The sequence below is a fragment of the Trifolium pratense genome, linkage group LG5 (assembly GCF_020283565.1).
Source record: "Trifolium pratense cultivar HEN17-A07 linkage group LG5, ARS_RC_1.1, whole genome shotgun sequence".
NCBI classification, from domain to species: domain Eukaryota; kingdom Viridiplantae; phylum Streptophyta; class Magnoliopsida; order Fabales; family Fabaceae; genus Trifolium; species Trifolium pratense.
Window position 1 is genome coordinate 36,781,109 of NC_060063.1, and position 12,433 is coordinate 36,793,541.

The 12,433-nt window shown below is 33.9% G+C and overlaps 2 protein-coding genes across 2 annotated transcripts; both read right to left on the reverse strand.

Moving 5' to 3' along the window:
- Nucleotides 1–1,406: 1,406 nt before the first annotated feature.
- On the reverse strand, nucleotides 1,407–4,759 carry LOC123886562. The gene is made up of 7 exons (XM_045935868.1): nucleotides 4,138–4,759; nucleotides 4,066–4,106; nucleotides 3,883–3,984; nucleotides 3,637–3,706; nucleotides 3,237–3,349; nucleotides 3,044–3,154; nucleotides 1,407–1,847 (listed from the first exon to the last, which is right to left on the reverse strand). The coding sequence occupies exons 1-7, from the start codon at nucleotides 4,757–4,759 to the stop codon at nucleotides 1,608–1,610; spliced, it is 1,299 nt and encodes a 432-aa protein (XP_045791824.1). The 3' UTR covers nucleotides 1,407–1,607.
- Nucleotides 4,760–7,758: 2,999 nt separating this feature from the next.
- On the reverse strand, nucleotides 7,759–11,261 carry LOC123885373 (TOG array regulator of axonemal microtubules protein 2-like). The gene is made up of 5 exons (XM_045934651.1): nucleotides 10,892–11,261; nucleotides 10,698–10,804; nucleotides 10,442–10,589; nucleotides 9,965–10,159; nucleotides 7,759–8,644 (listed from the first exon to the last, which is right to left on the reverse strand). Exons 1-5 carry the CDS (start codon nucleotides 11,093–11,095, stop codon nucleotides 8,405–8,407), a joined length of 894 nt encoding a protein of 297 aa, XP_045790607.1. The 5' UTR covers nucleotides 11,096–11,261; the 3' UTR covers nucleotides 7,759–8,404.
- Nucleotides 11,262–12,433: the final 1,172 nt, after the last annotated feature.

The window sequence follows — 12,433 nt, forward strand, 5'->3', positions numbered from 1 at the left end:
TTTATGATCTTTTTTTTAACTAACCTAGGGTGGGAAAGCGGACCAAAAACCTTTTTAAACATGTTTATTTGATATATATAACTTCATGACTTTACACTATATATAAACATAGAAAGCATTTTTATATACATTTAGGGAACCTAGGCATTAAAGAACATGAATAACATTTTTGTCTCAAGTTGGTTTAATCTTCATTCGTCGGTGCCTTTATCTTATATTCAACCTCTGGAACATGAATAACATTCTTATCTTAAGTTGAATAACATTTCACATGCGTCTATCTATATGGTGTATGTTTAATTTAAGGCTTGTATTACCTTCTTACATTTCGATGTAATTAATTTGCCTAGAGTTGTGCTCTAATGTTCCATTGTTGTTCAAAACATTGTATGGTGTTTTTGTCATCGAAATTTCTTCAACTCTTCATAGAAGTTGGTTAGAATTATTCTTACTATGATATTGGATTTGAACAGTTTAATAAAATTCTTGTTATGAAAAAAAAAAATCATATGTGTGTTTAATTAATTATTGTGGACTATACTATAGGTGATCAACCATGGAGTTTCAAAGGAGTTGATGGATGATACGATGAATATTTTCAAGGAATTTCATGCAATGTCTGAAGTAGAAAAGATAAGTGAAAGTTCAAAGGATCCAAATGGAAGTTATAAGCTATATACAAGTCGTAAGATTAATAACAAAAACTGCATTCAATATTGGAGAGACACATTAAGACATTTTTGTCCACTCAAGTGAATTTATGAAGTTTTGGCCACAAAAACCTACAAGATACCGATAAAAATACACAGACTCCTTTAGATAGTGATATGTGTACTTGTGTTTTTTTTTTAAAAAAAAAAGTTGTTTGTTAAAGTTACATGTCACAAAATATCACATTCTTCGTAACATAATGTTACCCGTAAAGTTTTGTCAAAAAAAAATGTTACCGGTAAAGTTTGAAATTTCAACACCTTTCTATTACTAATAGTTTTGACTTTATTTGTGAGTTGATTTTTGGAGAGGAAATTATGTGAGAGTTTATTTTTTATTTTAAAATTATAAGAATATTATAAAATGTTTATTTTAAATTTACTTTATAATATTCTTTATTTGAAAAATAAAAATTAGATCCTCCTTTTATATCCCATTTTCCCTTTTTTGGTACAAATATCCACCTCCTTTCTATAGTCTTAAAACTTGAAAATAAAATGGGGAACCATTAAACTAATTGCATTTGACACAAATGATAGACCTTTTGCTCATAGTAGTACCTTGAATTTTTAGTTCAAAATTTCATAATTGATAGATTATACGTAAATCTCATTGTAAATCTTCAATGATGTTGAGAGTTCTCTCTCATCTTAATATAAAGTTAGAAAATCGCAATCTAAATTTCTTCAATGGTGTATGTAACGGTGAATTTAGTAAACTTTGCTTTTTCGTAATAAAAATATAAAAGCAATGTAGCTACATCAAACAAAATGAAATATTATTTATTAGCTAATGACTGCTCATGTAGAACCATGAACATTGCCACAAATAAAATTTAAATTCTAAACATGCCTCAAGTATGAGCAAACCCTACAAAACAAAATACTCCTCCAATTCTAAGGTTTAACAATCTTCAAGATTGAAAGTGCATTAATTGGTGTTAGCTTAGAGTGGCAGAAACTTTGCCACACTTCCATCTTCTCTTCCACTTCTTCAACATCCTTAATGATTGCCTCATACACTGAAGTTGCGATACTTCTTGCTGCTTCTCTTGCCTCTGGAAGTCTATCATTCACTAAATCAGCTGCAACTTCTATCAACTTTTCCATTCCAAACTCCTCCATTTCCTCAATTCCCTGCTACCATGTGATAATACCCTTTAGTAATAACATATACACAAAAATACCAATACAATAAAGAATTAAACAGTATTAGTCCCCGAAAAAATTTCCTTCGAAGTTTAGTTCTAAAATAGTTTTTGTGTTGGCATTGAAGAAACAATGCTTCATGTGACGCGTGACTGTTTGGTGGCTTATGATAATTGGAAGCACCTAGTTCCATTAAGGGGGAGATTGGAGTTTTTTACTTGTGATTATCATGATTGGGTTGTTAGCAAATTGCAATTTGAAAGCTACTGTCACAGTAGCTGACAGTGTGGAATGGAAAGTGGTGTGGGCTACTACCTTTTTATTACTTATGGAGGTGGAGACTCAAGTTTGATGCAAATTTTCTGAGACCTCTTCACACACATGAAGTGTGTGGATTACATAAAGCTAAACCAACATCAGACGTGGCTTTGAAGGGATCAAGAAGACGTGTTGATCTCCGTTAGAAAGCACCTCAGCGGGATTGGATATGTCTCGATATAGATGGTGCCTTATTATGCGGTGTGGCTGGATCTGGTGGTGTCTTCCGAGATTCTAGTGGTGTATGGAAAGGAGGCTTTGCGAAAAATATTGGGAGAGCTACTGCTTATTTGGCAGAGCTTTGGGGAGTGTATGAAGGTTTGTGTTTAGCTGGGCAACAAGGTTACACAAACATCGAGTTGCAGGTTGATTCATCGGTGTTGGTGAGTGGTCTTGAGGGTGTAGAAGTTGGTATAATGCTCATGGTCGCATTTTTATAAGTAGAATTCGTCGTCTAATTCAAATGAATTGGAATGTTCGAGTTTCTCATGTATATCAGGAAGCAAATAAGGTTGCGGATGCTATAGCTTCTTCATTGGGATGTGAGATGCAAGGTTTCTCTTACTTTGATGCTATTAGCAAATAAGGTCGCATAAATTCCTGTATACGCATATGCGGCTAACAGAAATCTGTGTGACAGTCGACTAAAAGTCAAGAAATCATTTATAGTGACTAAAAAACAGTGAAGCACATCCTTGGGTTAGGCGTGTCCCGGCGTCGTACACACATTGGTGTCGGACATTATTATCGGTGTCGACTTGTCAGTGTTTGTGTCGTGTCCGATGTCCGTGTTTCATAGCTAAAAATGGAGTTTATGAATTTTATAGGAACTAAAAGCATTATTAAATGACAGTGGCAAACTTTACCATCTTGGAGACACATTTGGATAGAGAAACAGCAGCTTTAGCCCTGATCCTAAGGTTGGTGTGACTCACAGATACCCTTAGTTTTAGAAGCAATCGAAATTGTGTTGTAAACTGTAAGAAATCTGTAAAAGTCCTGAAACTAGTGCAATAATACATATAATTCATAGAGCAAAAGTGCAAACAAAGAAGGGACCTTAAAAGATGACATCTGATTTTTAACAGTGTCTCTGGCAAATTTAGCAGCCTTTGCTCTTAATTTCAATGGTGTAAGATTGTTTCTAGCCTCCTTATCCAGTGACTGCAAAACTGAAATGATTCAACAACCATATTGCTCAGAGAATGTAATAGATACAAGCTGAAATGCAATATACGTGTGAAGTTGTAGTTTAACCAAATGAAATAAAAGGGAGCAGAAACTGCAGAGCATAAGGGAAGTTGAGAATTTTCAATTTTCGACATTATATCATTTGCATCTATTCAAAACAGAATAAATCCCTCTCTATATGGAAGCATCATCACAATACTGTTATTAAACAGAACCACAAAATAGAGCCAGCCATCATCACAATGCTAATAAGAAAAATAACTCTTGCCTTTTAATTCAATTGGTAGGCCATGACAATCCCATCCAGGCACAAAATGAACTTTATAGTTTTGAAGGAGCTGCCCACAAAAATAAATAAATAATAGAGTTATCAGCAATGGAAGTGCATTAGCATAAAAAATATATCATTAGAGCACGCATGATGTGCCAAATGCCAACATACTTAAAACTAAAATACGTGTTGTATCAAATGTTATAGCAATAAACTGAAATGTTCAAAGGAAAGAAAGGATACCTTATAACGATTTATAATATCCTTCAAAATTTTATTTAACGCATGGCCAATGTGAAGATCACCATTGGCATAAGGAGGGCCATCATGAAGAATGAAATTACCCTGACCAAGTCATTGAAGCATATTAGTTAACTCCTAATAATTACCAGGGGAAGGAAATCTAAGGGGAAGACCAGAGCTTACTCTGCTATTTTTGTCAGCTACTCTTTTAAATACTTGATTATCTTCCAATATGTGGAGTAGCAAATACACTACCTTCTACAGCTTTTTTTCCAGCCATAACAGGCCCCCTTGATCTTCGCATTGAAGAACAGACATCATCCTTTGAATGAGTACAATAGTTTGAAAACTTTGAGAGCGGTACTGAGTCGCAGTATGGCGGCTCTAACGTGTCCGATGGTTGTTCTGATAGCAGTCCCGATAGTTTTGGTGGTGGCTTGGTCGGTGGTTCCAGAGCAACCACTTGCTCTGTTTTCTGCATCACACTCATCTTTTCTGTCGCAACCTTCACACCAGTTTCAGATACATTCACTTCTGTTTTCGGCTGAAACTCAGATTTGTTGAGGTGAATTTCTTCTTTGCGGTCGTAGAATATATCGTTACCACCATCAGTTTGCGGTGGTTGAGATCGTGAGTCCCACGACCACGTGCTATTATCGCTCCATTCCTCTTCTTCGTCATAGTGGTGCACCCTTTCCCGTGGTCGCCCCTGACGACGTTTACAACGATCCCGTTGTTCTAGGATGAGCTCGTGAATCTGCTCCACCGTGACTGGTGGCGGTCGTGATTGTTGTTCCAGAACCAATTGACGAAGCTGCTCAACTGCAACTTCAGCTTTGCTCATCCTTTGTTCTAATGCATCAACACGTTTCTCCATTCGGTGATTGGATTTTGGGTTGTAACCAAAGCTCTGGATACCAATTGATAGGACTCGATCTCGATTACGATTAAACATTGATCAAGTAGTAAAATATAGAACAGAATAAAGTGTTATATTGAATATCTCATAGGATCAAGGTGATTCTATGGCTGAAATTACAGTAGAAATAGAATGATAAAATGCAGAAAATGTAAAGATAAGCTAGGTAGTTCGAGACACCTAGAATCTCCCAAGTAGAGTGACTACTAAAATAATTGCCTAAAAACAATGGCAGGGAACCTTCTCCTATTTAATCAATCAGATCCAGATCTATTTTCCGTTCCCTCACCGAATAAGGAAACATTCCTATAATGGTATGATTAGTTGTATCCTTCTTCCCACGTTTCCTTTTATAAAATCTGTCATAACTATCAGGTACTACTTTAGCTTATGAGATTCCTCGGGAATAATACGAACCAATGGAATTCGTTCTCATGGAGGATAAACAAGCATTTCTTGACAGTACCTGAATACATTAAAACAACAACTATCAAGCTTTTCGGTTACATATATCAGTCATTCAATGCAATATAGTCCTTTTCATCACACTTAAAAGCTTTATTGAAAATGCTAAGTTAAAAAATGTTCCCAACAAGATTAGAACAATGCATACACAATCAAAAGTTGCTTTAATTATTTTAAAATTTATTAGGCATATTTGAATTGAGCAAACATTTTCTTTATTCATTTCCGGTTTACATTTTAGTTCCAAAATTGCCTCATTGTTTTTACTTTATTTCCTGTTCTCAAATATTATTACTATAAATATCAAAAACAAGAGGAAATATAGTGAAAATAAAGCCTTGTTTACTTTGTGAAAACATTTTGTATTTGTGTTTTCTAAAATTTGAGTTAATTTTACTTGTTAACTAGGCCTTTGTTTGCGAGTTCGTTTTTGTAGGGTTTTGAAACGGATGGTTTTGGAAGGTTAAGTCTATATTTTTTATATATAGTTAATATTTTAAAATAATTGAAAGAAGAACATGATAATGATTATATAATACTTCAAATTCAATCACACTTAAATCATTTTAAAAAACATTATATAGTGTTCTTAATTATAAAAAAGAAAAATAAATCTTTCCCTCCCCTCCAAAAACTAACTGGCAAACAAAGCCTAGGAGAAAAGAGACTATTGAAGTAAACAATTGTCTATATTTCCACATACAATAAAAATGCCAATAAAAATGCATAATCTTTAGTTAACATCTATTCTCTCTATCACAATGATTCACTTCAAGAGTCTCTCACCATTTTATTAGCAAATTAAAATAAACAACACATATTTTAAAAAATGAAAAGAAAAAAAAAAAATTGGGTTCAGTTTTGCAATAAAATATAAAAACAGAAAACAAACTCTTACATTCTTATGGACAAACAGAAATACCAAGGATAAAATTTTATAAACAGAATATAGCAAATAAAACTTACTGTAACTAAAAACCACAATAACAAGGTGAATAAAAAACAATTTTCTGTGTGACAATTTATCGAACATATAATCTGCAACAACCCAAAAGTTCACACAGCATTTTTATAACATATATCAAAGTGACCCATTATGAGAAAAAGTGTTAACTAATCGAATTCAGAGAAAATAGCTCAAATTTGAATAGAATTATTGATAGAATGGAATAGCATGGTTTGAATAGAAAAGAATATAAAGATAGCATACATACCCTGTAAGAAGAGGTTTGCTTGAAGAGAGTGAAAGTGGTTTCCATTTGAGTGATGACAATTGAGAGGTCAAAAACGGCATCAACATCTCATTGCTGCTTCACTTCACAAACCTCAACCCAACCTGTGTGTGTGCGAGGGAAACATATAACATCGCATATGGATAAATCGAACTCTCATTTTATTTTATTTTGACACATTTTATTTTTATTTATTATTTTTGTCTTTTATTCGAATTTGTCAAAAAAAAAAACTTTTTTTTATTTGATTTATTATTTTTTGAAAAAATAATTTATGATCTTTTTTAACTAACCTACGGTGGGAAATCGGACCGAAAACCTTTTTAAGTATGTTTATTTGATATATATAACTTCATGACTTTACACTATATATAAACATAGAAAGCATTTTTATATACATTCAGGAAACCTAGACATTAAAGAACATGAATAACATTTTTGTCTCAAGTTGGTTTAATCTTCATTCGTCGGTGCCTTTTTCTTATGTTCAACCTCCAGAACATGAATAACATTCTTATCTTAAGTTGAATAACATTTCACATGCGTGTATGTTTAATTTAAGGTTTGTATTATCTTCTCACATTTTGATGTAATTAATTTGGCTAGAATTGTGCTTTAATGTTCCATTGTTGTTCAAAATATTGTATGGTGTTTTTGTCATCGAAATTTCTTCAACTCTTCATAGAAGTTGGTTAGAGTTATTCTTACTATGATGTTGGATTTGAACATTTTAATAAAATTCTGGTTATGAAAAAAAATCATACGTGTGTGTTTAATTAATTATTGTGGACTATACTATAGGTGATCAACCATGGAGTTTCAAAGGAGTTGATGGATGATACGATGAATATTTTCAAGGAATTTCATGCAATGTCTAAAGTAGAAAAGATAAGTGAAAGTTCAAAAGATCCAAATGGAAGTTATAAGCTATATACAAGTCGTGAGATTAATAACAAAGACTGCATTCAATATTAGAGAGACACATCAAGACAAAGATTTCATACAAGTGGTGAATTTATGGAGTTTTGGCCACAAAAACCTACAAGATAACGATAAAATCATACGTGTGTGTTTAATTAATTATTGTGGACTATACTATAGGTGATCAACCATGGAGTTTCAAAGGAGTTGATGGATGATACGATGAATATTTTCAAGGAATTTCATGCAATGTCTAAAGTAGAAAAGATTAGTGAAAGTTCAAAAGATCCAAATGGAAGTTATAAGCTATATACAAGTCGTGAGATTAATAACAAAAACTGCATTCAATATTGGAGAGACACATTAAGACAAAGATTTCATACAAGTGGTGAATTTATGGAGTTTTGGCCACAAAAACCTACAAGATAACGATAAAATACACAAACTCCTCGAGGTCTTGGTCAATTTTTAATTGAATAAACAAAATCAAACTTTGATTAAATAAACATATGTGGTTATTTGTTCATATAAAAATTGACCAAGACCTTAAGGAGTTTGTGTATTTTACCGGTATCTTGTAGGCTTTTGTGGCCAAAACTCCATAAACTCACCACTTGTATGCAATCTTTGGCTTAATGTGTTAATGTGTCTCTCCAATATTGAATACAGTCTTTGTTATTAATCTCACGACTTGTATATAGCTTATAACTACCATTTGGATCCTTTGAACTTTCACTTATCTTTTCTACTTCAGACATTGCATGAAATTCCTTGAAAATATCCATCGTATCATCCATCAACTCCTTTGAAACTCCATGGTTGATCACCTATAGTATAGTCCACAATAATTAATTAAACACACATATGAGCATCTATATTAGCTAATGACTGCTCATATGTAGAACCATGAACATTGCCACAAATAAAACTAAATTTCTAAACATGCCTCAAGTATGAGCAAACCCTACAAAACACTCCTCCAATTCTAAGGTTTAACGATCTTCAAGATTGAAAGTGCATTAATTGGGGTTAGCTTAGAGTGGCAGAAGCTTTGCCACACTTCCATCTTCTCTTCCACTTCTTCCACATTCTTAATGATTGCCTCATACACTGAAGTTGCAATACTTCTTGCTGCTTCTCTTGCCTCTGGAAGTCTATCATTCACTAAATCAGCTGCAACTTCTATCAACTTTTCCATTCCAAACTCCTCCATTTCCTCAATTCCCTGCTACCATATGATAATACCCTTTAGTAATAACATATACACACAAAAAAAATACCAATACTTATACAATAAAGAATTAAACAGTATTTTAGTCCCCGGAAAAATTTCCTTCGAAGTTTAGTTCTAAAATAGTTTTTGTGTTGGCATTGAAGAAACAATGCTTCATGTGATGCGTGACTGTTCGGACTTCGGTGGCTTATGATATTTGGAAGCACCTAGTTCCATTAAGGGGGATATTTGGAAGCACCTAGTTTCATCGGTGATTATTATGATTGGGTTGTTAGCAATTTGAAAGCTACTGTCACAGTAGCTGACAGTGTGGAATGGAAAGTGGTGTGGGCTACTACATGTTATTACTTATGGAGGTGGAGAAATAGACTCAAGTTTGATGCAAATTTTGTGAGACCTCTTCACACACATATAGAGATCATGAAGTATGTGGATTATTATTATAAAGCTAAACCAACATCAGACATGGCTTTGAAGAGATCAAGAAGACATGCTGGAAAGCACCTCAGCGGGATTGGATATGTCTCAATACAGATGGTGCCTTATCATGCGGTGTGGCTGGATGTGGTGGTGTCTTCCGAGATTCTAGTGGTGTATGGTAAGGATTCTATTGGGAGAGCTACTGCTTATTTGGCAGAGCTTTGGGGAGTGTTTAGCTGGGACAAGGTTACACAAACATCGAGTTGCAGGTTGATTCATCGGTGTTGGTGAGTGGTCTTGAGGGTGTAGAAGTTGGTAATGCTCATGGTCGCATTTTGATAAGTAGAATTCGTCGTCTAATTCAAATGAATTGGAATGTTCGAGTTTCTCATGTATATCAGGAAGCAAATAAGGTTGTGGATGCTATAGCTTCTTCATTGGGATGTGAGATGCAAGGTTTCTCTTACTTTGATGCGCCTCCGACTAGTTTAGAGCAGTTGTGCTTAGATGAGGTAATGGGAGTTTCTACTCCTCGTGTTATATTCATGTAATTTTGTTTTTCTTGGGCTTTGCCCCTCTCTTTATGCAAAAAAGAAAAATATTTTTTGTCGCCTAAATTCTTGTATACGCATATGCGGCTAACAGAAATCTGTGTGACAGTGGACTAAAAGTCAAGAAATCATTTATAGTGACTAAAAAACAGTGAAGCACATACACTCCTTGGGTTAGGCGTGTCCTGGCGTCGGACACGCATTGGTGTCGGACATTATTATCGGTGTCGACTTGTCAGTGTTTGTGTCGTGTCCGGTGTCCGTGTTTCATAGCTAAAAATGGAGTTTATGAGTTTTATAGGAACTAAAAGCATTATTAAATGACAGTAGCAAACTTTACCATCTTGGAGACACATTTGGATAGAGAAACAGCAGCTTTAGCCCTGATCCTAAGGTTGGTGTGACTCACAGATACCCTTAGTTTTAGAAGCAATGGAAGAGGTGTCATGGAACCAACCATTGATCCAAGTGCCTTCTCAGCTTCTTCGCACACAAACTTTTTATCCTGAGAAGCTTTCAGAAGCAGCTGCAATAGCTGTTGAAATTCAACCAAAACAACACAATTCAACCCTTTAATAACTACACCAAAACACCGTCAGAACAAATGTTTTAAAAAACTGAACCGAACATCAGACACGCGAAACCTCCTAGTCATGATTCAACAGCTTAAACAGCTCAAATCGGACAAATCAACGATGAGCCGTTAAAACAATGGAACCATTGTAAAGGCCGGTTCGAGATTCAACTCGGTCTAGTTCGGTTCGATTTTTAAAACACGAAATAGAACACACAAGAGAAAATAGAGTCAAAACAATACCAAGCCATCAAATGCCTCAAAAGTGGAAGGGTCAAACAATTTGTCACCAAAAGCATTGAAAATATCAGAAGCAGCCATAATAGAGGTTTTGCATAAAGCACTACGAGGGTTCTTCATTGACTTCACCACCACCAACAAAATTTTATCCCTAATCACAAAACTTCACATCAGAAACAAAATCCCTAAAAACCCAATTGAACCCATAACAAATATTTCAAAACTTTAACAAAATAAACACAAAAAAATCAACACTTACAAGATGGGTAATAGAAGAGAAGAATCGTACAATGCAAATCTCCTAACATCATTCAACGATTCACAAACCTTGACCCAATTTTTCGAATCCAAATCTCCAATCAAATTCTGCAAAATTTAAAATTTCCAAAACTCAATACCAAAAAAAGAGTAATTTTTTTAATGAAAAGAAAAAGATTGAATTTTTATGCTTACTTGAATCTGAGCTTCAGGATCCGACATGGGTTTAAGGTTGTCGGATGAAATGTAATCAATGGTCGGTTCCGATGGGACTTGATTTTCGTCATTAGAAGAGGTACGAGGTTGTTGTTTTTGAGTTGAAACAACAATTTTAGGTTGTTTTTTGGGTCTTTCTTGGGTTATGGTTGGAAGAGCATTATCAATGGGTCTAAGTGCCATTGTTACAAAATGAATGAATGAAGAAAACGAAGAATCTTTGTTGATTGATCGATGATGTTATGAGAGAATAGTATGATTTTGTGAGATTTGATTTTGAGTATAAAAATTGTGTTGTAGATTTGAATGAGATGTTATAGAAATGGAAAGAGACGTTAGTGATATAACGGTAACAAAAAACACCTTTTGTAACTTTTCCTGCTAAACCAGCGTCACATTTGAATTTTGTTTGGAGTTGTTGCAACTTGCAACACGCACATTATGGAAAAAGATTACAACGATGTAACTGCGTTAACACAGTAATTATTATCGACTATAATAAATAGTTAAGATTAAAATTGTGTTTAAACTACACAAATCAATCGGAACCATCCAATTAATTTTGGACGGCCGAAATTATGTACGTGAAGTAGTTACAACAGGCAATCCAGATGCCCACATTATACAAAAGAATTTGAATTACATTTTTTTTCTAAACAAAAAACAAATGCTAACACCCACTAAAAATTACTAACGGCAAAAAGAAAAAAAAATCAGCCTGGTCTGTCACAACTCGTTTTGTCTTTAATATGCAAAAAGTAAGGCGGGGCGGGGTGTGCTAACTAGAGGTAGCGGGTTAAAACTCTCATCTCGTCCTGTTTTATAGCGGACCGGCGGGTTGGTGGACTATCCGGTCAATTTTTTAAATTAAAAAGTTAATGAGTTCATCGATTCAAAAAATATTGAAAATATGAGGTTAAAGTCATAAAATTTAGAGTAATTTAATTAAAAGTTATTTTTTCTACTTCATGAGTTAAATATAAAATTAGAGTAATTAAAAACTATTTTTCTATTTCATGAGTTAATTATAAGAGAAACTTTAAAAAAAGTTTGTGAATTATTATACATAAAAAGAAATGGGAAAACTTATTTTTATTACTACCAAGTCCGATGGATTGGGTCAACCCACTCTGCCACCTCTTCTTTTTAGCGGGTTAAATGGGACAGACCAACTACTAGTGGCAGAGTTCAAAATTTGATCCAACTTGTAAAAATAACGGATTAAACAGGTCAACCCAACAAATCCAATCTCTTTTATCATCCTTAATAAAAATAGAATATATGGTAATTATTTTTAAAACATAATTACAAAATTAATTTATATGACAAGATGATAAGTTTCCATCACACTACAATGTAAAATTTTACACCGTTATAATTAGTGCGCGACAATTAAACTCATAGTTTAAGTCATTAAGTGATATGATTGTGGAGATGGTGAAAAGATACATGATTTTGTAATGATATTTTGGTGTTTATGGAGACGACAAAATGACAAGATTTTGGAGCAGCAACAATAGT